Here is a 25,291-nt window from a genome sequence, read left to right on the forward strand (position 1 = left end):
ATCTGAAGGCTTGTGTAAAGTTGTATTGGGTAAAAAAACGGTCTTGGAAATGAATGATCAAGGTTCAAAACACAAATCTTTATTCAACATTTAAATTTAAAAAAAAAATTAATCACGAAAAAAAGGTGTAAAAGTGTAAGAAAATAAAAAAAAAAAAAAGTGGAAAATAAAAATTTACAAAATGGCTCGTGATGAAAATATTTACAAGATTTGCCTCATCACCTGCAAGGAAAAAACAGATTGATTAGAATTCAGGAAAAGCTCAGCACAATCAGATTCAATTGCAAAATTTGTACCACCTTAATATGTGAAAAATGTTTAGTATTAAAGAAGACACCCTCAGATCCAGTGCTTGTCATTAAGTGTGAGGAAACCACAAGACACCACAAGCATGTCGGGACAAAAAGCAGCATGCAAGTCACTTAATGATCATTGACCTTGTCGGGCTTGCAGGAGGATTTGCTTCACTGATAGAGACACACTGAAAACGTTGAGTTCCACTTGTTAGAAAAGAGAGTTGATTTTCAAACTGGAAGTCGAGATGAACATTGGCGGTAAATCTATCCTTTTAGAAATTGGTTATTCGCAATAAACCAATGTACCGTAATTTTTCGCACGCTTTCAACCCTGCAGTTTATGCGGTGATGCGGCTAATTTTGAGGGGTTTTTTTCCCCCCTCACCGCCGCAAGGGGGCACTCGAGCGGAAAAGGTAAGAGTGAGACCGGTGGAATGATATGTGCAGAATAAGGGCCCTGTTGGCGCTGCGCAAGCGTGTTAATGCCGTGTCTCAGTGATTTTTACCGGTATGCTTTGTTTTAACCGCTCCTTTTAGCGCGGAGCTAGCGTTACCGTTAGCACAGGGGCGCTAGCATTAAACTCTCTGTGTACCGTCTTTCTTTGTAAATATCTCACGTTTCAATGTGGATTTCAATATGGGTACTAGCGGCTTTTACACACTAGCGTTAGTGCCACGCTAGTGCATTGCTGCCGTGTGTCAGTGATTTAGGTATGTTTTTTTTTTTTTTTTTTTTTTAACCGGCCCTGTTAGTGCTGTCCTACCGTGTTGCTACTCTGTAGGTGCTGTGGCTGTTTTCTTTTAATCAGTATGGTTTTTTTTTTTTTTTTATTTTTATTACCTGCCCAGTTCGTCCTACAGTGTTGTTGCTATGTTAAGCTAAGCTAAGCTAAGGTATTAAAATTTTGAAAACTCTCTGTGTACCGTCTTTCTTTGTAAATATCTCGTGTTTCAACATGGGTTTCAATGTGGGTACTTGCGACTTTTAAACAGGTACAGCTTATGTATGTACCAAATGTTACCGTATTTTCCGCACTATAAGCCGCACCTAAAAGCATTTAATTTTCTCAAAAGATCATGGTGCGCCTTATATATGGATCAATACTGAGCGTTTTGTGCAGCTCCATCTAATGGATGCATAACGTAACCCCAGCCTCTACTGTCTATTTTATGCACCTTATAATAATAATAATATAGGCCATTCATTGAAGGTGCGCCTTATAATGCGATGCGTCCTACAGTACGGAAAATACGGTATTTCCTTTCCAAATGTACTGTGTGAGGCTTTTAACCAGGTGCACTCTGTAGGCTGGAAATTGGGGTACTGATTTTCTAATTTGACAATAACCCCCCCCCCAAAAAAAAAATAATTAAATGGATACATTTTATGTGAATCATAAAAAAATGGGAAAAAAAGATTAAATGAATACAAAATTACAGGATTAGTGTACAGTTAATGTTTGGCGGCCTGGATTAAATAAGTGGGAAACTTATTTGGCCTACCTTGCGAGCAGTTGCAGTCAACCGTGGAGACTTTGCAGTCCTTCCTTTGAAGGTTTGAGGGGAGTCCCTGTTCTCTTTAGCGACCACCCGGGGGGACTTGGAGCTGCCACCCCTGCCCGCTCGTCCCACCGCAACGCGGGATGTTTCTGCAGACTTGTTTTTTTTCTGCACGGCATTTGCGGGAGACCTCTTGGAGGTTTTGCCCGGTGACTTCCGGGTGGAGCCACGGAGCTTAATCAGGCCTTTTCTCAGCAGACTGCTGCCGTTGCTCTGAGGGGTGTTGTCGATGGTGAACATCACCGACTGCCTGCGGTCAGCCTGAAAAGAGAAAGGAGAAGCTGCGGTAGTGTCAAGTTTCAAAGAAAGTGAAGACAATTACTTGTGATTTAATTGGCGTTAACTCGTAAAAATCACATAGACTTCATTTAATATTGTTTGTTTGTTCAGTATTCATGAACCCGAATGAAACATATTACAAAAATAACAAAAGTCCTTCGTCAAACTCACTGGACTGAGGGAAGTGTGAAGTTGAGAGAAGGAAGGTCCGCTGTTGCCGTTCTTGTTTTTAGGAGTGAGGGGGCGGGGGAAACAGCTGGCCTTCAACTTTTTCTGCCAAATAAAAATGATTCGAAAATAAATAGGACGACTGCCCATGATTTCAAACCATCTTTAAATTTGACTGCATGGCAACAGACTAACCTCCGGTGACGTTTGAGAAACAGACGACGACGACGACGACGCCGCAGAGCGCTTTGAGCATCTCGGGCTTCTCACGAGGTGAGAGGACAATGAGGAGGAGGAGGAGGTGACCGGTTTCGACGGCGCGTGGCCTGCCATCAAGGGCAGACGCTGAGAACGGCTGCCGACCGCAGTGCCCAACTGTCCTGCGGCGAGGGAGTGGCGATGCGAAGCGACAGAGTCCTGCAACTGGCCGGGCATGACAGATGCCCGGCGAATGGTCTCCATCGGATCGCCGGTACGGACTTCCTCGTCCGTGAAAGGGAAGGTGCTTTTGCAGCCAGCCTAAAGTGAGAGAACACTTTGAATTTGTACCATAAACTGACAATGAAAGAAATATATGACGCACAGAGCTAATAATGTGTTCACACAGCACAAGAACGCACACGCACTCTTTTTCAGTGGATTACTTTTTTTTTCCCTTTTTAAATCTACGGCTCAAAAGATCTTTTACATGCAAACATTTGCAGTAATTATGGTTAAACTTTTGCGTTGGCATATGTTAGTGACGGATTACACTGCAATCGAATTGTATAAACCACAGGTCTCAAACTCGAGGCCCGGGGGCCAGATCTGCCTCACCACATGATTTTACGTGGCCCGCGAAGCCAAATCTAGAGTGTCAATTTCAATGATTCTTGGAAAAATATGTACCAAAATTTCAAATTGTCATATATAATAAATGATACAAGTTGTGATATTACAAGCATTTTTGTGTTACCAAACATGAATAGTTGAAAAACACATTACCCTTGATTTCTGATTCCAAAACTAGTTCATAAATTTCACGCGTAAATAAGATGAGGCGGTTAAAGATTTTTATCGTTTCACAGCCATAACGGCCCTTTGAGGGAATATGATGACTAAATACTTTTGTTGCACAGTTATGATGGCCCTTTGAGGGAAACCGGAACAACAATGTGGCCCCCCAGAAAAATGAGTTTGACACCCCTGCTGTAAACTGAGGAGTAAATAGTGTTCCTAACTAGTTTCCTAATATGGTCCTCAGATTGGCGTTTTGAAAACGTAAATATGTCGGGATAGTCCCAGATATGGACCAGGACTTGGCCTGACTTGAACCACTGCTCTACCAACCTCAAACTCTACAGGGTAGCTGCTCTTGAGATGAGGAAGACATGCTCTGTTCCTAGCCTGGAGCTCAGCAATCCTCATCCAGTCGTCGGGCGCGCCATCTGGCTCGTTCTCCCCGTCGACGCAAAACGCGCTTGGAGCTAAACGTCAGATGTTATAAAATGGATTACAATAGTTGCGAGGCTCCACGGAGGTCAGACGCCATTAAAATAAATCTGACAGTAAATGATACTCTTTGTCAAGTTCTCCTGTGGCGAAGCAAGTTTGAAACCTACCCTGCAAATGGAACGTACTCCGCCTGTACCCAGGAAGACCGCTGAGCTGGTCGCCGGCAGCGTCGCTCATTTTACCGGGCGTGTCAAAAAGCGTCACGGACACGGGACGTGCGCCGTGGGCGCCGGAGAGGTTGGGGTGCGAGCGAGCCGGGGCCAGGCTGTAGAACGTCTCGTCGCCTTCGTCGTCGCCTGGGGTTTTCTGAACAGAGGTCCCATAAGAATTGACGGCAATTCGTGAGAAGATTACTTCATTGCTTGAAAAGAGCATGTTAATTGACGCTAAAAAACTATTTTCCACATGTCCTTATAGATATGTATTGCTTTTTACGTTTAAAATCACTTTTTTTTTTTTACAAAAGTTGCTCGCGGGGTTTACAGTGTAGACAAGTCAGAAGAACCCCCATAGTAAGTCGACCACCCCAAAGTTATAATTGCACACCATATTTGTACAAAACCCTCTTTGGCCATAAATGTAAAAGAATTATGGAATTAGAACAATAACCGAGTGGGCCTTTGTGTGCTACGGTGAATACGAGGTCTTGTGTCGGTACTTTAAAGCAGTGACACAATTTGGTATGAAGCAGTTTCTGTTACCTTCGTCATGGTTATGTTTATAACCTGCGTTGTCCTTCGCCTTTTGACGGATGATGATGGATTTATATGGATGCCGTCAACTTTTATTTTGTTTTCCGTGCTGGTTCTAAAAAATAAATAAATAAATAAATAAATAAATACAATGGGGGAAAAAAAAAAGAGCATGAATATGCCTTATTTTTAAGTTAGGAAGTCTTTGAAATAAATAAAAAAATGAAAAAAATGAAGACCGAAACGATGTACTGTACTCAGGGCAGTCACCTGTTGATGTGTCTTGCGTTTATTGGTGTAAAGTAAAGCGTTTCCAGTGACTCGGTCTTCAGACCACAACGCTTGGCCGCCAGCCTCTCCGAGCTACGAACAAGCGGCGTGCTCGAGTCCTCGTGTGCCGGAAGCTTCCTGCAGAATTGGGAGGCCAATATCAAATATTCCGATATTTAAATCAAAGTTCACGTTACGCTTTTTGCATTACAAAAAAAAAAAAAAACTAACAACCTTGTGTTGTTCAGAGAGTCTTCAAGGGAGCTTTGGTCCAGACTGTCTGAGCTCATGATTCTCTTGGGCTTTGCGTTACTGTGAACATTTGAGCGTGAGGCCGGAAGATCCAAGTAAGCCGACTCGGACACGTCTCCGTCGTGGCCAACGATTCGGTTGTGTGCCCGCAGGTTTAGGTCAACAAAGGCCACCTTAAATGTAAGCAGAAGTGAGATAAGGATACCTTTGTAGATGCAAAACTCTGTTCCCCGAAATTCAGATTCAAAGAGAGACTCGAGAAAATCCAATTTTGGCAGAAATTACATGGGAATGTAGAGAACTGATGTCAGTGTACAATAAATTAAACACTCAACTGCATTCGCGTGATTAATAAGAGTGAACAACAAACGAAACCAACCTGCGCCTCCAAACGGTTGATCTTGCTCAACATGTTTTGTTCCTTGCTTTGAGCTTTTTCCAATTCAAGCTGAAGCTGTTTGAGCTCCTCCCCAGCAGCTTTGGCCTCCTGCGTTCTCACTTCCACGCAGCGCTTGAGCTCAGCCACCTCTTCTTGGCTTTCATGGAGAAGCTTCTTCTTGTCGTTGTAGTGACTAAATGCCTTTTCCATCTACAATACATTATATCGTAGCATTTTAGTCGGTCGCTGAGCAGAAAGGTATCAATGAATCCATGGAGACCCGATCTCAGACCTACCTGAGCTTTGTAGTGCTCCGCAGCCTGCGTTTTAGCCACAAGCTGCTCCTGCAGCTCTTCTCTCTTTTGCCTATCACTCTCCTCATTTTTTTCAGTTTCTCTCGAGAGTCTGGCGTTTTCCAGCTTTACTAGTTCCAGCTCTTGCTTGAGCACTTGTTCTACCCTAAGTGAGGCCAAGTACTCTCTCTCTGCGACCATCTTGCTCTGAAGAAGTCGCTCCTTCTCCAGAACCAGCACATCCACTTGTTTCTCCAGCGCCCTCTGGTCTTTCTCCGCCTGTAGTATCTTGGCCAGTAGGACTTCATTTTCCTGAACAAGAGCATCCTTTTCAACGGTAATTGCCTTCTGATTCTCCTGGTTTTCTTCCCAATGTTTGACTGATTCAGTTTGGGACTTTTTGTGTTGTTCCAAATCTGCACTGAGTGAGACAACCTGCAGCTGAAGTTTCTCTGTAAGCTGAGCAGACTCTTGTTGGGTTTCAAGCAATTGCTGTTCTTTGTCCTTAAGTTGGAGAGAAATTACTTCTAACTGTCCTTTAAGCACCTGAATATCAAGTTTAAGTGCATCTGTGTGTTTGAAGTTCTCTTCCTGCTGCTCAACCAGCATTTTAGCGCTGGCTTGAGCCTCCTCATTTGCCTTCTGAGCTAAATTAACGTGCGTGGAAACCTCCGCTCTGAGGACGCGAAGGCTGTTATCTTTATCAGCTGCTTGGGTTTGGACAGCAACCAACTCGGTCTGGAGAATTTCAAGGTTCTCTTCAGCTCTGATGAGGAGTTTCTGCCTCTCATCAAGACACTCTCTGAGCTTCACAATCTCCTCTTCAAAAGACGAAATCTGTTTCTGTAGAAGCTCTTCCTTTTGGTCATTCTCCTGCGAGTTCCTGTCAGATTCTTTCTGCTGTTGAACTAACAGATCATTCTTAAACCGAACATCCTCTTCAGCCTTCCTTCGAGAGGCATCAAGACACTCCACTTGTTTCCTTAGGTGTTGGATTTCTTGATTAAGGGTGTCTGATTGGGCCGAGTTGGTGGCATTCAATTGCCTGACGTATTCCTCTCTAGCTTGGATCTCCACATCCATCTTCCTCACCTCTGTCTGTGATGCAGAGAGCTGCAGCTGAAGTTTCTCAATCAGCTCACCAGACTCTTGCTGGGTTTCAAGTAACTGTTGTTCTTTACCCTTAATTTCTTTCAACTGTCCTTTAAGATCCTCTATCTCAAGCGTAAGTGCATTTGTTATTTTGGGGGCTTCTTCTTGGAACTTAGTAAGCATGTTAACAGTGCTCTGAGTCTCTTCCTTCGCCTTTTGAGCCAAATTTGCTTGGATGGCAACCTCAGCCTTCAGGGTGTCAAGGTTGTGGTCTTTTTCAATTGATTGGGTTTTCACGGTAGCCAACTCTGCCTGAAGAATTTCAAGTTTCTCTTCAGCCTCGATGCAGAGTTTTTCCTTCTCGTCATGACACTCTCTGAGCTCCAGAATGTCCTTCTCAAATGAGGAAATCTGTTTTTGTAAGATCTCTTCCTTATGGCATTTCTCTTGAAGCTTCATGTCTGCTTCAATCTGCTGCTGAGTCAACATATCGCTTTTAGACTTAACATCCTCCTCAGCCTTCTTGAGAAACTCGTCAAGAGACTCTACTTGTGTCTTTAAATGTTGGATCTCCTGGCGAAGCAAGTCTGACTGTTCAGAGTTGGTGGCATTCAGTTGCGCAATATGTTCGTCTCTAACTTGGATCTCCTCGTTCAATTTCTTCACCTCAGCCTCTGCAACAGAGATCTGTTGTTGTAGAAGTTCTCTCTGTTGTGTGCTTTCCTGCTCCTGGGCGGTCATCATAGCCAACTGGGTCTGAAATCTCTGCTCAGCTTCAGAGAGCAATTTATTCACCATTGCCAACTGGTCTTTTAGCTGGCTGATCTCCTTATGTAGCATATCTGACCGCAAGGAGCCTTCCTCTCTCAGTGTAGCAAGCTGTTCCTCTTGAGTCTGTATGCGGTCCCTCAGCAGGGTCACCTCCTCTGAAGAGGATTTCATCAGACTTTGATACTTCTCTCTTTCCTTTGAAATCTCCATTTCCTTGTTTGCCAGGAGGTTAACTTTTGTTTGGACTTGTTCTTCCGTAGTCTGAAGTGATGCAGTGACGCTTTGTATTTGCCTCTTCAGACTCACCATCTCATTCCGCGTCACTTCAGATAGTTTGCCACTCTCTACCTTAAACAAGTCTAACTGGACTTCTTTGGTATGGATTTCCTCCTTGAGTTTTTCAGCCTGCTCTACCAGGTCCATGTTGTCCTTTCTGAGCTGATCGATGTGAAAAGTGTTCTCTTTCTCCAGATTGGCAATGAAATTTTCTTTGTCCTTCACTTGGTTCTTTGCAATATGGAGAGAATCTTTCATGCCCTCCAGGTGTTCTTCCTTGGCATGTAGTTCTGAAATCAGTCTGCTCACCTCTTCTTGAGAAGAAACTATCTGTGCCTGCAGTGTTTCTATGTGCTGAGTATTCTGTGATTGCTGGTTAGCCAACAGACTTTCCTTGGATTGCAGATTCTCCTCAGCAATCTTCAATGATGAAGTGAGGCTCTCCACTTGTCCCTCCAACCTTTGAATGTCTTTATGAAGCTGTTCAGAGTTCTCTGAAAACTGCTTGTTTAATAAAGTGATATGCAGCTCCTTAGTCTGGATCTCCTCCTTCATGGTCCTTACACTCTCTTCAGAAACAGTAAGTTGCTGCTGCAAAACATCTTTTTGATAAACACTTTCCTGCTCCTGCTTTGCTAGTAGAACCTGCAGAGATTGGACACGCTCCTCAGCTTTGGTCAAAGAGGTATTCAGTCCTTCAACTTGGCTTTTTAGAAGGTTATTCTGATTTTGAAGGATTGCAGACTGCTCAGAACTGTCCTTCTGCAAGATGGAAAGCTGCTCATTTCTGGCTTCTATTTCTTTTCTTAGCCTGGAAGCTTCCATCTCACTGGTTGTGATCTGTTGCTGGAGCAGAGCCCTCTGCTCGATATTTTCTTGTTGGGTTCTAGCTAAAAGGTCATGCTTCACTTGAACCTCCTCTTCAGCACGCTGCACGGACAAGGTAAGTTTTTCAACTTCAAGTATCAAAGTCTGGATTCTATTCTGGAGAATTTCTTGCTGATTAGCATTCTCCTGACATATTTGAGCCAGCAGTTGGTCTTTGCTATCCATTTCATTTTTGTTTTTCAGAGCTTCCGTTACAAAATATTCAGCTTCTTCAAGGAGAGTGTCAATTTGAATATTTTTATCCGCCAAAATGGACGTCAAATCCTGAAACTTTGTTTCGAGATCTTTCACATCTTCTCTGGCCTGATTGAGGCAGTCTTCCTTTTCTCTACTCGTTTCTTTAAGGGTGTCCAATTCTTGCTGGGAAGCAGCAATATGTTTCTGTAACTCACTGATCTGCTCAGCATTTTGTTGCTTTGCTTGCTCAAGCTGAAGTTTAAGATGATCAATCTCTCTCTGAAGGGCTGCTCTCTGCTCAGAGATTTCCTTCTGCAGCTCGTTCGAAATGCGATCCTTGGTTTGAACAATATCTTCAATCTGCAAGTTCTGTTGCTCCAGTAGTCCTTTTTGTTGGGTGATTTCCTGCTCAAAATATGAAAGCTGCAGTGTTTTGGCCTCCACATTGGCCTCAGCTTCCTTCAAGCAGTCAACTGTGCAGGCCAGTTTCTTTTTTAAGCGGCCAATTTCAAGCTCCAGCTCATCTCTCTGACAATTTGAAAAGAGGTTTTAAATAAGCTTTCAGGCTTGCCATACAGTTAATAAAAAATGCTTTTAAATTATGATAAAAAATAGGAAGAACTGAATACTTTACCTCAATAATTGGGCCCAGATTTTCTCCGACATCTTCCTTTGTGGCTGCTCTAATGTCATCTTCCAAACATGAAATCTTTCCTTCCAGAATCTGAATTTGTTCAGTCAGGAGCTCCTATAAAGAAACAAAACATTAAAATCAAAAGATATTTATGTCCCGACAAAGACGTATGCGTGTTCGGTAAAAACAAGCAATGATTTGATGCCAAATTTGCCCAAATTCACCAGGCTAATAAAGACGCCTATCAGAGAGAGAACAGAACCCTGTAAATGGCAGACCAGAAACCCTCTGACAAAGGAAATTAATACCGCAGGGACCCAAGCACTAGACAATAACGGCTTGGGTGACAAATATCTTCGACTGAACATTGTCCAAAGAGACTTTCACAACTCACACCAACCCGGTCTAACCACCACCACATTGACTCCCCCACCTAACCTTGCGAAGAGGAGAACAGTCACAAGCTCAAAACCAGGAAATGTAATTCCAGCGGTGTGTCAAAGATCAGGTTTATTGAGTGATCCTCCAGGAAATGTGCACAAACACAGCATAATTTGGGTTCATATATGCTTATGTATTTCTTCCAAAATAAATAGCGAGAATAAGCGGCTCGTAAAATGGGTGGGCGGATAAATCTAAACCAGTCTTTGCTTAAATGCAGAGTTTGACAGGGGACACAAACGTTTAAGCTTGGTCGCTCAATCAGTTTTATTGAAGTGAGAGTGTGTGTAGGTACTTGAATATTAATTTGTAAAGCTACATAACACGTTCAAAAGTTCATTCAGTTGACAAACCACACACGTCAAACTTAAACCAGGTCACAGACCCATTTTGCCCCTTTCCCCCATGTATAAAACAAAACCTTTGAGTTTGACGGCGTGGGACCTTTAACAGATTTGTGACAAACCCAGTGCTTACAGTTTTTGTCGTGGCTCCTCCTACCTTTTGCGCAGTGGCTTGATTGAGCTCAGAGTGGAGGTAGTCCATTTTTGTTCTCGACTCCTCTTGAGCAGACCAATGGGTTTCTGTCAGTCTGCCGACCTCATCTTGAATTGTGGACAGCTGGGCGTGTGCAGCACGTATCTGAAGAAATACATCCAGTTATTCATTAAAGGACCCGTTAGTATTTTACACAGAACCAGACTCTATCCTTATGACCACTCGTACTATCTAATGGGAGACCAAACACAAGAACTTTGTGAAATATTGACTGACAAAGCTAATAATTTGAAGTTGTAGAATGCAATGCCTTACAGGAACCCCTCACTACCCCAGATAATCCTAGGGGAGCATATTCAATTTAAATTACACTTCCAGAGGCCCTAATGCAGGGGTCCCCAGACTTTATTACCTCAAATTGTACTTTTCAAGCAGCCAGAACTCTCGCGAGCTACTGACAATGATGATGATGTTCCCAAAGGTTGATGTTATATTGCCTTCTATATCTAAAATACAGAATTAGCTTTTTGTGCACTGTATTGTCTGTGCTTTCATCCTGAATCAGGCTGTGCCAAGGTGGAATTTTAAAAATCCACACCATCTCATCCTGCACTTTCTACTTTGGCTTCAGACCAGACATTTTCCACTCGGAAAAGAGAAACTCTTGCCCAGTTTAACCCCTTTTCTTGGACAATTCACATACTCCGACAGTTGTAGCATCTTAAAACAACAGCATTTATTTTTTAACTTTCTCCATTAATATGGAAAGTAAACATAAGCAGCATGTCTAGCTTGTCTTTGCTCTACGTTGCAAACTAAAGCACCGGTGGTGGACGCTATCATTATGAAACACATTGATGGGCTGCGTAAGTAATGTAACATTTGTACTTATGAGTGTACGTAGGAAACAGTGTGTGTGGTGGAGCACCGGTCGTTGTTAGAGAAAGTTCCGCGTGCTGCCTAAAAGAAACCAGCGGCTTCCTCTTTTCATTTTTTACAGTACGTATGTGAATTGCGACATGGGATGTAACAACCAGTCATCCCTAAGTCATTGAATCACGTTGCAAAATGCCACAAACTGAATAGCTGTACGTTATACTTTCAATTTGCATTGGATTATTTTTGTTGTTGTGCGCAACGCAGAATATCTACAAAGAGAATGCATCAGCGGTGTACAATTGCGCACGCGCGCAGTTTAGAGGGAACATTGGCTGACGTTTTTTTTTTTTTTTTTCTGCACGCCGTCCTGCGATCGACCAAGACAGCCTCACGATCGACGCGTTGATCACCCCTGCCCTCATCAATGCTGTCTGTCAGGATAATTTGTAGTGCTTGACAAAAGAAAAGTGCAGACTACAATCTTCCTTCTAAAGGGAATAATAGATACTTTAAATAGACTACTCTACTAGGGTTCAGCCAACGTACCAAGCACACTCTTCACCCCATTAGAAATAGGACAGCATGTGGCGATTGACAAATGTCTTTGATTTACAATGGGGAAAGTTGAAATTGATGATCCAATTGTTTTCTTTTTTTTTTTTTAAACAAATCAACATTCACTGTTACTTAACAAAGACTGCTCAGATGCAAACTAAAGTAGCGAGAGAATGCAGAATGCCTCTTGAAGGTTTTGACAAGGTGTTCGTTCCTACCTGTGAAGTGAGGACGCCGTTCTCCTCTTCAAGTTCATCCAGCTTTCGCTCCATCAATGAAAAGTTACTTTTACAGTCTTTATTTTCCTTGACAATCTCACTCAGTCGCAGTTGTAAACTAAAGCAAAGAAAGAAAGGTGGTAATAGTAGCAAACCACTTAAGTACTGTACTGCGGAAGATAATTTTGTTTGTGAAAAATGACTACAGGGAAGCGTTGCAAGGCAGTGCTAACATTGAGTACAACAAATGCTATGCAAGATAGAGCTATGCCCCAGCCGCGTGGAATATACAGCACTGGTAATGGTTTGTATATGCTCTAGCAGAAATGCCCAATTGCAATGGTTAAAATAATGACTGTAATGACTCATTTCTAACATTTTACTTTATAAAAAAAAAAAAAAAAAAAAAAAAGGGGGAAGTCCAACTATCCATTTTCTACACTTCTTATTTTAGGGTGAACAGGAGTCAATCCCAGATGACTTTGGGCAATCGGCAGGGTGAACAGCCAATCATAGGGCAAGTAAAGCATAATTACGTTGTCAAACTGCAGTCGTTTGATTTTGAGTTTAAGTGGTTAAATGTATGCTTGATTCATTTCTTCTTTCTCAAAGAGGCCCAGTGAGTCAAGTTATAGTTGAGTATTAGAAGGTGAACAATGTTTTGAAAAAGTCAAATCAATATCTAAGTCATTTTGTCCTACAGAAAAATTATTTTGTACTGCGATTAGGATGAGATTTGGACCGGGTCTTACGAGTTATTCTTGGACTGGAGCTCATTGATTTGTTCCCTGGTGGTCTGCTCTTGATTGCAGTGCTCCTCTTTCATCTTCTCCAGGCAATACTGCAACTGGTTGATGTGAGATTCTGAGGGAGAACCCAGTATAGAAAAGAACAGAAAGCATGAAATATGACCACAAGTGCACTGATCCATTATATTCTATAGCTCTTATCCTCACGAGGGTCCTGCGTAAGACAACTGACATTGGGCAAAAGTAGGATTACACCTAATTGCATGGTACAATAAAGACCAACAACCATTCCAACTAACACCTACGGTCAATTCGGAACCTGAAATGACCCGAACGTGAGTTTTTGGAAGGTGTGGAGTAACCCAGACAAGTACAGGTAAAAGCGCTTGAAGACTTAAGCTGAAACCTCGGGACTCTGAGGCAAGCATTCCGACCGTGGGCAAAACAGTTGCAAGATTTTTTTGGAATACAACAGACTTGTTTAGTATTTTAAGACACAAAAATAGTGGAAATTCAGAACCTCTTTGTGCAATGAGGCTCATCTTGCTGGCGAGCTCCTTCTCCAGCCGATCCATATGATCCCGCTCTTTGACCATCTGCCGCTGAATCTTTCGCAACTGGAATTTGGGTGTGTTCATGATATCCTGAAGGGGAGATTTGCTGAGGAAGAACAAAAACTGGCATGAATTCAACCCAAGTTTAAGAATCAGACAATTGTTGAAAAGAAAAAATAAAGTACCTTTAACCCTTTGAAATGACAAAAGAGACATAAAACGTGATCTGATCATATTTTAACCAACCCACATTTTTTTCTTTAAATTATGTGACTAGTGAATTTCATTTATTCATTTACTCACACACTATGTTTTTTTTTTTTTTTTTTTAAACGCCCCCCACATTTTGGAGAAAATGCTTATCGGCAGTGAATCCCCGCTGACTAAGGAACTTTTATCTCTGCTCCACCAATGTAGTTATTCATCCATCCATTTTCTTCGCCGCTTATCCTCACTAGGGTCGCGGGGAGTGCCGGAGCCTATCCCAGCTGTCAACGGGGCAGGAGGCGGGGTACACCCTGAACTGGTCGCCAGCCAATCGCAGGGCACACGGAGACAAACACACCTAGGGGCAATTTAGAGTGTCCGATTAATGTTGCATGTTTTTGGAATGTGGGAGGAAACCGGAGTGCACACCCGGAGAAAACCCACGCAGGCACGGGGAGAACATGCAAACTCTACACAGGCAGGTCCGGGATCAAACCAGGGTCCTCAGAACTGTGAGGCCAACACTTTACAAGCGAATCCACTCTTCCTCCACCCGCATTGTGTACACATAATAATCCATCCATTTTCTTAGCTGCTTATCCTCACAAGGGTCGCTGGAGTATCGGAGCCTATCTCAGGTGTTGATGGGCAGGAGGCGGGGTACACCCTGAACTGGTCGCCAGCCAATCGCAGGGCACATGGTGACAAAGAGTCGCACTTACAATCACACCTCGGGGCAATTTAGAGTGTCCAATTAATGTTGCATGTTTTGGGGATGGTGGAGGAAAGCGGAGTGCCCACCCAGAGAAAACCCACGCAGGCACGGGGAGAACGTGCAAACTCCACACAGGTGGGGCCGGGATTCGAACCCCGGTCCTCAGAAGTGTGAGGCCAATGCGATACAGCTGCTCCAGCATTCTGCCCCACACAGTCATTTCACATTTGAAATCACTTACATTTATGTTCGATTATAAAAGCCAACCATACCTGACGGAAGATGACGCCACAGTGTGCATGTCCAAAAATGTGATTTTCGGCGTACGACGGAACACGGGGGAGTCGTCGTCGTCGGAGAACGAAGAAGCAGTCGACGCATTGGATGTGGAGGTGCTTACCATTCGCTCGAGTATGTCAGGAGGCACGGGCAGATCTGAAACGTGAAGACAAACCTTTATATCAGCTAAAAAGTGAATCTAAAACCAGAATATACAAGCTCTCAAATGTACAATCAATGTTTGTGTTATTTGCGTCAATGAAGTTTGAGACTCACGTCGCTTTGACAAGTAGGAATCAAGGCTTTTGCTCAGATAAACGCAGCCGTCATTCTCCATCACATAAGAACCAGTCAGATGTGCGAGCTCCCTCTGTCAAACCAGTAGAAATATGATTACGATGGGACATTTAAAAAAAAAAAAAAAAAAAAAAAAAAAAAAAAAACCACAAACAAACACATTAAGGGATGAGAATAACTGATTTGGAAAAACACTGGCAACACGTGCATGAGGGGGTTTAAAGGGGGGGGGGGGGTGCCCCCCTTCGGGCATGAATTTTTTTTATAAAACAGTGTTAAATGGTTACTTCGATCAGTGTAAATACAGGGCAATCATAACATTTCGAAAACTTAAAATATGAGTCCAGACAACCAAAATAATTTTGCCAAACTTCAGACATAAAAATGTCGACGGAGTGAAATATATATCAAATAGGCTACTGCACTTACAAGTTATACTTGGAAATAAGTACACAAGTAATTTTTTATATATATATATATATATATATATATATATATATATAAAAGAGACAAGAGCGAGAGACCATGAAATATAAAAGTGAGCGATAAAATGCATGATCTACAGGGCCAGTGCTACAGATAGGCCTAATCGTATGAACAGCTGTGAATTATATAATATTTGAGAAATTTACCTCCTTTGTGTTTCCTAGTTTGGATACGCTCTAGAATATTTTTTTTTCTCCTCGGCTTCCATAATTGATCATATCGGAACAGAGTGCACAGCACTTTGCCGGGAACGTCCACTTTTTGTATGTGTCCAGTTAGACATGTTGATACAGTTTTCGTTCCTATCTGCAGGGTTACACTTTTTACACGCCGTGCCCACCTGAAACAGTTTTTTACCCCGTGGATTTTATCAATTTCCCCGGCACAATCTTCATCTTTCCACTCCAAGACTTTCTCTGTACTGGCAAATGTGCAGACCGCTCGATAACACGTGCGTACGTATGTCTATAAATTATAACTATGCTGTAGTAAACAGAATGTATCTCTATAAAATGTAAACATCAGACCAGACTGAAAATACCAACGAAATACCGCCAGAATGCTGCCCGAAATCGGAATGTTGTTGTTATTATGAACACCAAATTTAATGCAAACACATAGCAATGCCGTTTTCCGCTATCACAGCTGTGACTAATTTCCCGACGGGCGTTGCTGATAGAAGCTGGCGGCCGGTCTGGATCATTTGCCCCGCCTCAAGCCGTAAAAATCTTCTCAGCGGATTTACACGTTTCACAAAAATGACATTTTCGGCGGAAAAAAACCTCTGAAAATTCTCATCCCTGCACATTAACAGTGTATTTTTTTAGTGTTTTTGCAAAAACAAAGATGCCAACTTACCTCCACCTCACATTCCAAAGCTTTAAAGGTGCACCGCTCATTCATGATGTCATAATAAACCAGTAACAGAAGAACCTGGAAATAAACGAGAAAGTCAGAAATTCCAATAATGTACAATAGAAACATGTCATTGTTACAGAACATTGTTCAGGAGCGTAGAAAACAGTACTAACAAAACGCCATTTAAGAGCTTCCCGCACATGTACCTTTGCAATTTCCACAGTCAGGTTGACTCCATTTCTTATGTTGTCCCAGGATAACCCTGTACCATTGGTTGGACTAAATCTGCAATCCTCTGAGCAATGACAAACACAGGTTTACAGATAGGGACATTGAGGGAAAAAAAAAAACAACTGGTTTCTCATTGTAATGAGAAACTTTCTCATTGTGATGAGTAAGTTTCTCATTGTGATGAGTAGTCCATTCAGAACAGTCCATTGCATGTGTGCATGTATCAAAGACCCTTATACCTTATTCAAGAAGCTACCGCTAGTGGGTAAATAAGCTACGACCCGTAGGTAACCATTTTTCGACACTCTCATTGCGATGAGTAACTTACTCATTACAATGACAAACCAGTTTGGGTTTTTTTCTTCCCCCCCTCAATGTCCCTTAAGGGCTCCATAGACATCACTTACCGGAACGAAGAAAGCTACCGCTAGCAGGTAAATAAGCTACGACCCATAGGTAGCAGTTTTTCGACACTCTCATTGCGATGAGTAACTTACTCATTACAATGACAAACCAGTTCTCTCCCCCCCCCCCCTCTCAATGTCCCTTTAGGGGCTCCATAGACATTAATAATTTTTTTACAAAAGTGTGCAGGCAGGAGGTGAATTTGAAAATTTAATTGTCTTGTTTTTCTATCCATCCATTTTCTTTGCCACTTATCCTCACGAGGGTCGCAGAGAGTGCCGGAGCCTATCCCAGCTGTCAATGGGCAGGAGGCAGGGTACACCCTGAACTGGTCGCCAGCTAATCGCGGGGCACATGGAGACACACAGCCGCACCCCCAATCACACCTAGGGGCAATTTAGAGTGTCCAATTAATGTTGCATGTTTTGGGAAGGCGGGAGGAAACTGGAGTGCCCAGAGAAAACCCTCGCAGGCACGGGGAGAACGTGCAAAATTCACACAGAACTGTGAGGCCACCACTTTACCAGCTGATTGCCGCTGTATTGTTTTTAATTGAACTGTTACCTATCCGCTGCATTGTCTGGGACAACACACACCTTTCAAAGCAGATAAAAAAATGAACGGTTGAACAACACCCAAAGTAAAACTATGTGACACAGCTATCTACCTGCCTACCTGCCTGCCTGCTCCAACTGCAGATGACAGTGAGCACTATGACTACTACAACACTAATATATACTATATGTATTATTAAACATAATATATCAGAGACTCACTCTCCACAAATTCCGCAATGAGTTTAAAACGTTCCTCAGTTGATTGACTTAAAGGAGGGTCTGGTTCCTGTTTCCTGAAATTAAAGAGAAGGAAAACAAGAAATAAACAACAGAGGCTACGTTCTGAATATTCCACAACAGTAGTACTACTAATGACTCACAGTTTATAAACAACACGAATCAGCAACTCCCCATCTTGCAAGTCTTCAATTTCTCGGTGGGCCAACGTAAAACTATTGACCTGCAAGTACAGAATGGACTTTGTGGCAAATATTCGATGAATGTAATAAATACTGTACCGAACGAGCTCCGCTGACAAAACAACATACCCAGTTAAGTAGAGCCTTAACGCCCATATTAAGACTCATCTTGGCGGACCCTTCCGCTCAGTCTTGCTGGGAAGAAGGATAAATGATCGATCATGAAGAAAAATAAATCAATATTCAAACATATTCACGAAAAAAAAACGGTTGACTTTTACGAAGACAACATCATGCTAGCAAGGACATCTTTACTCCAACTACTTGTTTCGTTAGCTTCTTGAATCTGGCGAATTGTTGTCGCTCAAAACGACTTACCTCAAGAGTTCAATCGTTCAATCCAGTCGATGAAAATTGAAAAATAAATCTCCCACCTCAAAAAAAATGTAGTCTTACTTCTCGTGCGTCTCAGACGAGCAGTTCCGTGGACTACGACTAAAAAATTCTAAACTGGCTAAAATAAGTTTGAACGAACTAATCAAATTCCGCCGAAGGACGCGTCTGAAAAATGAAAGACGATGATTGGGTAGAAGGCCGGAAATTGTTTGAGCGTTGCGGAAGCTTGGCCTGCAACCCATAGATACACATATGTAACTAGATTTACCCGTGGGTGTTACATACCTCCGGTGACGATTACCTAGTAGGGGCAAATTCATCGGCGAAGCAAGAAAAGTGAAAGAACAGAGAAACTGTCACATTGTGGGAACTAATAACATCCATCCGATTTCTTTGCCGCCTATTCTCACAAGGGTCGCGGGGAGTGCAGGAGCCTATTCCAGCTGTCAACGGGCAGGAGGCGGGGTATACCCTGAACCGGTCGCCGGCCAATCGCAGGGCACTATTGACGGACAACAGTCGCACGCACAATCACACCTATGGGCAATTTAAAGTGTTTGACAACAAGGCGAATTTCATTTTTAAAAAAATTACATATGAGTGAGTTCAATGTGCGTCCGTTGGATTCGAGAGGAACGTCACCCCTGCCAATACGGCCGTCAAATAGGCACGTGCGTTAGCTATTCTGCATGATAAAGCGGAGAATGAACGGCGAAATCGTGTTAAAAAAAAATAATAATAACTAATTAATAACCAACAAATGCAGTTGCTCAATCTATTGCATACATTTACTTTTAATGTCTATGCAACGTTAACATTGGGAAACTCAATTCATATAGGATTTGCCAACTTTATTTGTCCTACAGGTTACCATAGAAACACAGTGTTTACTGCAGGTAAAGGTTGGGCAAAATCGACATCTGACAACTTGCGTTGATTTTTATTCAATGTGTGTGTAAGCGGCTGATAGCTGAAACATTAAAAACAATATAAATTGTAAAAAGCAGATTATCGCGGGACAATGTTCCTCCCTCGTGGGGAAAAATGATGCGTGGCGTCACTGCGATGTGATCGTTTTTCGATTTGTTTCCAGGTGATGACGATGTCCGGGGCTCCTGTGGATTTATCTTTCAAAGCCATCAGCAACTTGGCAGGTAGAACATTTTCTTTTGACCTTTATTTTTATTAGTTTACTTACTGTTCTTTTATTATTATTATTATTATTATTGACGGTTCCTACGTCATAATTTCCTCCAAAAATCTTGCCAATTTACTCCATAAACAATATGGGTCACGCTGAAAATTATCGAGTGAAAATAAGATTGTCGTACTGGAATAAATTTTCAAACAGTGTTTAAAAAAAATGTATCTCCATAAAAGTGTTCCTCATTAAACTCAAAAGTAGGCGAGTCGTCAAATAAAGTTCCTCCAAAAGTACTTATTTATGTCGTCTCGGTCCATTTCCCCGGATGAGATGGTTCTGACCTGTTGGTGGACTTCATCGTCGTCAAGATTTTATTGAAATGATCAAATCTGAAGTTTAGAAAATAGATATTTAGTTTCCCCTGCGGCGGCACGGTGGCACAGTTCTGAGGTTCCGTGTTCGATCCCGGACCCGCCTGTGTGGATTTTGCATGTTTTCCCCGTGCCTGCGTGGCTTTTCTCCGGGAACTCCGGTTTCCTCCCACATCCCAAAAAACATGTCATGTCATTATCCGAGCCGCTTATCCTCACAAGGGTTGCGGGAAAGCTGGAGCCTATCCCTGCTAGGTTCGGGCGAAAGGCGGACCACGCCCTGAACTGGTCGCCAGTCAGATATCGACACCGTCACTGAGCGGGAATCGATCCCACGCTACCCGCACCAAAGGGAGGCGTGTGTACCACTACACCATCACTGACACTCATCCATAAAACATGCAACATTAATTGGACACGCTAAATTGCCCCTTGGTGTGATCGTGAGTGCGACTCTTTGTCTCCGTCTGCCCTGCGGTTGGCTGGCGACCAGTTCAGGGTGTTCCCCGCCTCCTGCCTGTCGAGACCTGAGATAGGCTCCGGCACTCCCCGCGACCCTTGTGAGGATAAGCGGCTAAAAAAATGGATGGATGGATAGTTTCCCCTGGAACATTTTTGTGACAACATTTATATTTGGATTTGTTGAACATTTAGATATTCAGTGTAACGTATTTATTTGTATTTAACTATTTTATGGATCATATTTTCCGCACTATAAGGCGCTCCGCAATATAAGGCGCACCCTCATTGACTGGTCAATTTAAAAACTTTTTTTCATATATATATATATATATATATATATATATATATATATATATATATATTATAAGGCCCATAGAAGAGATGTTATGTTATGCATCCATTAGATGGGCTGCGCTAAAGGCTCAATATTAATCCATATATAAGGCGCACCAGATAATAAGGCGCACCCGAGTATAAGGCGCACTGTCACCTTTTGAGAAAATTAAAGACTCTTCGGTGCGCCTTATAGCGCGGAAAATACGGTATATATATTTTTGTAAATGTGCAAAAAAACTAGACTCAAAACTTCACTTTTGTAGCTAAATATTACAATATTTTGCTTCACAAACTACGCCGGCTCGTACAATATGGGCCATCTATACTTTATTTGGATTAATTCATCATAGGAATAACTTGACAAAATAAAACTGCCTGAATTAAGTTCATTATCTCCATTTCAGATGCACAGTCCGAAGAACCAAACAGCGGTCTGCGGCCTTTAAAGAGGAATTCGGTCGGCAAGTTTCTGAGTGGCTCCCTGCGTCTTAATAACAACCATATTAGTACGCCCTTGTGCGACCTTCACGGAACCATCCGCCACTTTCTGGCGGAACCGTCGCTGCTCTCCTGGCTGGACCTTTCTTTTAACCACATCACGAAAATAGACAAAGTATGTTTTGTTTTGTTTTTAGTCATCACGCGCATGTTCTCGGGCTTCTTCTCACAGACAATATAAAGAGCTCGGGCGCGTGACGTCGGCATTTTTACGGCGCCATATTGCAGGTCAAACCGAGCTGCTCGGCATTGTGGGAGACATTGAACCGGGGGAGAATATTTACAACACGAGACCTGTTGTGCCGTTGGTTGTCACAACAGACGATATTCAACAGATATTCAAACAGGTCCTTCTACTGAATAGCATCTGAAAAGATCAGAAAATATCGATGGATGTGAAACGTGACGGATGGAGCCTAACCAAAATACACACGCCTGTGTAGCGATCACTTCATTTCAGTTGGGAATTATTCTCATCAATCTCAAATTAGCAAAAAGTATTTATAATGCCAAGTTGGCTCATTTGAGGAAAATGCGTTTAAAAAAAAAAAAAAAGACAGGGATTCATCTCCAACGTACACGGAAGCGTGTTGCGGCGACACGTGAATCTTTGGTAAACCTCTCCCCGACAATTTATTCATTTTTTTTTTAATTTGCAGTGTTCTCAAATGGGTCCAATGCGTATTTAAAAAAAGAAAATAAACCATCAGTCACACAGAAGTTTACGTAGGTTAACGTGTGGCCGCAACACGCTTCCGTCTACAGAGGAGCTGACTGTCTTGTTTTTTTTTTTTTTTTTTTTTTTTTTTTAACGCATTGTTCTCAAATGAGCCAACTTGCCGTTATAAGTACTTCTTGGGAAATGCTACGGATCATAGTTAATGAATGCGAGTTTGAGTAAAACCAGGGGTCATTTTTTTAAATATTGATATTTGTATTGAATATTAGCTGAAAAGATGGATGGATTCCGGCAAAGGTTAACGTGTAGCCGGATACGCCTCCGCGTTCACGAGCCGTCTCCCCGTTGAGAACAGATCCGGCAACCAAGTATTCGTATGCGTCCAGACTTTTCTACGCTTTCAAACTCTTCCGTGTAAATCTCGAAGATTTACTCGCCAGATCCATGTGCAGATCCAGTTGTCCAAGACAAGCGGAAGCGAATTAACAATTTCTCATTGGCGAAAACATCGATTTCGGCTTTAAATATGGATCCTCTATGCCAAGTTTATCTAATTTTTCCACGTACCGTCGTTTATTTTCACCTTCGAAATGTCTGACGGTATCGGACAAGACTCTGGGCGTCGTGCTACACGGCGTATTTCCGTCTCGTCTCCAACCGACTTCGCATTGGGCAACGCTTAGCTTGACCGGCAATATGGCGACATAAACAAAAGTCGCGTGATTTTATGACGTAGGTGCACGAGCTCTATACAAAGTGTGATTTGTCTATGTGTGTGTTTTAGGTTTTATGTGAGCTGCCCCAACTGCGGGTGTTGTATCTCCATGGTAACCGTATTTTTACTCTGTCAGAGGTAGACAAGCTACAACGTCTGTCATGTCTACACACCATCACTCTACACGGAAATGTCATTGAAGCAAACAAGTCCTACAGGTAGGTCTTAAAAAAAAAAAAATCCATATTCCTTTTTCTCTTTGTAAATTAAGACCATGCAGAACGCAAGATATTCTTTTAAAAATGTACTTAAAGTGCCACTGACATCGCAATGTTCAAGTATAAATACGCATAACCTTATTCAGTTCAATGTCTATACGAAAAAAATAAACATGAGCAGAGAGCGTGTCATCCATGCGCAAAGTTGCGGAAGTCTCACTCGACATCCCAGTGGCGGCCATGTTGCCTGATACATCATCAGCAGAAATTACACTGGTACAGTTGCCATTAAGACGCTGTGCCACCTGCTATGGGAGACGAACAGAGATTTTCGGATTTTTCAGACGCCCCCTTCTGACACCGAAGCTCTTTTTGAAGAAGAGTACATCTCGCAATCGAGTGCAGTGACCAGGCCAATATTACCCTATCGTTTCGAGTCATATTTAGATGATATGCGGATCACTTCTAACTAAAAATAGACTCCCCGACTCCCCTTGCGAACGAAACGATTAGCCGCCCCCCCCCCCTCCGAATTATTGGTTTGTTTGTTTTTTTAGTAGCTCTATACACACCAGTATGTCATTTGGAACCCACGACGCTCTCGTCCTTTGCACCTGTGAAATACATTTTACTCAACAAACATGTCCAAACCATCGAAGTCTGATTTCTCTCACCTCGTCTCCAAAAATTCCAAACTTTGGCTGTTCGTCTAATGATCCTATCCAAGCGAGAACCTCAACATCTTCCAGTTCTGCTTCCTGTTGTTTCTTCAGTGCCGCCGTCTCTAATCCGTACCGTCACCACTGTTTTATAGACTTTGCCCTTCATCCAAGCGGAGACTCTTCTGTCACATAACACACCAGACACCTTCCGCCAGCTGTTCCAACCCGCTTGGACCCGTTTCTTCACTTCCTTACCACACTCACCGTTGCTCTGTCTTGTTGACCCCAAGTATTTGAAGTGGTCCACCCTCGCCATCTCTTCTCCCCGGTGCTTTACTCTTCCCCCTCGTCCCCCCTCATTCATGAACATATCCTCAGTTTTACTTCGGCTAATTTTCATTCCTCCCCTATCCAGTCCATGTCTCCGCCTTTCCAATTGTTCCTCTGCGTGCTCCCTGCTTTCACTGCAAATCACAATATCATCTGCGAACATCATGGTCCGAGGGGATTCCAGTCTAACCTCATCTGTCAGCCTGTCCATTACCACTGCAAACAGGAAGGGACTCAGAGCTGATCCCTGATGCAGTCCCACCTTCACCTTAAATTCTTCTGTCACACCTCACCACTGTTCTGCTGCCCTCGTATATGTCCTGTCCTATTTTAACATACTTCTCTGCCACACCAGACCTACGCATGCAGTGCCACAGTTCCTCTCTTGGTACTCTGTCGTAGGCTTTCTCTAGATCCACAAAGACACAATGGAGCTCCTTCTGGGCACAATCCAAACTTATTTTTGTAGTGTCGGGTAGGTGAGCCTGTGAAGTTAACTCAGATATATATATCTCCCCCCCCCCCCCCCCCATTCAGGAGCCACGTGATAGCAGCTTTGCCTCGGTTAAAGACGATGGACTTCAGTGTTGTGACCCCTCGGGAGCGAGCCTTGGCCCAGATCTGGCACCAGTCGCATCCCAAGCAAAAGAAATGAGGAAATAATGACTTTCATCTAACTCGCGACATATTCAAATGATTTCATAAGACCTTTATTAAAAAGGTGCGCATGGTTCATTTATAAATATTTATTTTCTGTTCAAAAATCCCAAAGTGGCATTTTTATTTCCCGTGCAGTTTTCTGAAAAAGTCAATCAAACACAATTGCTTTTGAAATATTTTAATGAATTAATAAATGGACAAAAAAAAAAGTCAATTTTTTTGGGGGGTACTAGGCTAAAGATATTACAAATACATTTCAGGTAGTATTACACATCCGTGAAACAAAAGAAAAGCTGGAAAAAAAAATGCCGAGATCCCTTTTGAGCACCTCACTGTGCTCCCCGCTGATTTTCTTGCGCCCTTGTTTCAAAACGCAAAAATAAATAATCGCAAAAACAAAAACAAAAAAAAATCTCTTTGATCCTTTGATCTGTTGCGGTACAAACAGATTGTTAACGCTCCCCCCCCCCCCCGGCACTGCTACACCTGGGTTAGTTTTTGATTAATAACGAACAAAATCATATTACAATCGGCGGCGCAAAGGTTTGCTTGAAAGCCGACGAACGGAGCCCTCGAGCGTTGTCCGGTTTCATAAAAATGGTCGTCGTCACCCCGCGTCGCAGCCAATTGTTGACTTCCTACAATCATCATCAGCTTTAGAATTAGCCTGAAAGTGCTGTACAAAGGCAAAAAAATACATATCTGTAGACCCCCCCCCCCCCGCCCTCCCATAGGCCTCCAGTGCTGTAAAGGATTTCAATCCGTGTCCAACTTCACTTCACTGAAGCCTTTTGCATCCTCAACAGTGTAAACCGACAAAACAATGGCCTGTGACTTACTCTCAATAGCTGTGCATCATGGGAGTTGAAATGCTTACCGAAGAAACATAACTTGACCTTCATCAGATTGATATCAAAACGCGATCACAGTAAACAAAAAACAAACCAAAAA

General features: G+C 42.7%; 2 protein-coding genes across 6 annotated transcripts; one reads left to right on the forward strand and one right to left on the reverse strand.

Annotated features, from left to right (window-relative positions):
* Positions 1-57: 57 nt before the first annotated feature.
* numa1 (nuclear mitotic apparatus protein 1) lies at positions 58-18,398 on the reverse strand. 4 transcript variants are annotated; one of them, XM_061828475.1, is made up of 25 exons: positions 18,248-18,398; positions 17,999-18,064; positions 17,831-17,910; positions 17,670-17,743; positions 16,464-16,552; positions 16,258-16,332; positions 14,893-14,986; positions 14,610-14,772; positions 13,382-13,521; positions 12,865-12,976; positions 12,113-12,230; positions 10,464-10,604; positions 9,522-9,635; positions 5,687-9,415; positions 5,391-5,600; positions 4,994-5,184; positions 4,760-4,897; positions 4,499-4,604; positions 3,905-4,103; positions 3,633-3,769; positions 2,499-2,822; positions 2,307-2,408; positions 1,800-2,117; positions 438-481; positions 58-222 (listed from the first exon to the last, which is right to left on the reverse strand). In XM_061828475.1, the coding sequence occupies exons 2-25, from the start codon at positions 18,035-18,037 to the stop codon at positions 219-221; spliced, it is 6,741 nt and encodes a 2,246-aa protein (XP_061684459.1). In that variant the 5' UTR covers positions 18,038-18,064; positions 18,248-18,398; the 3' UTR covers positions 58-218. The 4 variants fall into 4 exon arrangements, with proteins under 4 accessions (XP_061684459.1, XP_061684458.1, XP_061684460.1 ...); XM_061828474.1 differs by having other exon boundaries at positions 58-481; positions 17,999-18,060; XM_061828476.1 differs by lacking the exon at positions 438-481.
* A 757-nt stretch (positions 18,399-19,155) lies between these two features.
* lrrc51 (leucine rich repeat containing 51) lies at positions 19,156-25,186 on the forward strand. Of its 2 annotated transcripts, none has more exons than XM_061828546.1 (5): positions 19,156-19,161; positions 19,359-19,419; positions 20,983-21,191; positions 22,540-22,688; positions 24,218-25,186. In XM_061828546.1, the coding sequence occupies exons 2-5, from the start codon at positions 19,362-19,364 to the stop codon at positions 24,333-24,335; spliced, it is 534 nt and encodes a 177-aa protein (XP_061684530.1). In that variant the 5' UTR covers positions 19,156-19,161; positions 19,359-19,361; the 3' UTR covers positions 24,336-25,186. The 2 variants fall into 2 exon arrangements, with proteins under 2 accessions (XP_061684530.1, XP_061684529.1); XM_061828545.1 differs by lacking the exon at positions 19,156-19,161 and adding an exon at positions 19,173-19,214.
* The last annotated feature ends 105 nt before the right edge of the window (positions 25,187-25,291 follow it).

Source organism: Syngnathoides biaculeatus, chromosome 8 (genome assembly GCF_019802595.1).
Source record: "Syngnathoides biaculeatus isolate LvHL_M chromosome 8, ASM1980259v1, whole genome shotgun sequence".
NCBI classification, from domain to species: domain Eukaryota; kingdom Metazoa; phylum Chordata; class Actinopteri; order Syngnathiformes; family Syngnathidae; genus Syngnathoides; species Syngnathoides biaculeatus.

What these genes read in the sequence shown, in the direction of transcription:
- numa1 (XM_061828474.1), bottom strand. Translation starts at nt 18,037, where the DNA reads ATGAGTCTTAATATGGGCGTTAAGGCTCTACTTAACTGG. An exon ending in TTCCTACTTGTCAAAGCGAC is followed by an intron (nt 14,773 to 14,892) that starts GTGAGTCTCAAA and finishes TTCACGTTTCAG; the next exon opens with ATCTGCCCGTGCCTCCTGAC. An exon ending in ACGGCGTCCTCACTTCACAG is followed by an intron (nt 10,605 to 12,112) that starts GTAGGAACGAAC and finishes GTATTTCTTCAG; the next exon opens with ATACGTGCTGCACACGCCCA.
- lrrc51 (XM_061828546.1), top strand. Translation starts at nt 19,362, where the DNA reads ATGACGATGTCCGGGGCTCCTGTGGATTTATCTTTCAAAGCCATCAGC. An exon ending in ACATCACGAAAATAGACAAA is followed by an intron (nt 21,192 to 22,539) that starts GTATGTTTTGTT and finishes TGTGTGTTTTAG; the next exon opens with GTTTTATGTGAGCTGCCCCA. An exon ending in GAAGCAAACAAGTCCTACAG is followed by an intron (nt 22,689 to 24,217) that starts GTAGGTCTTAAA and finishes CCCCCCATTCAG; the next exon opens with GAGCCACGTGATAGCAGCTT.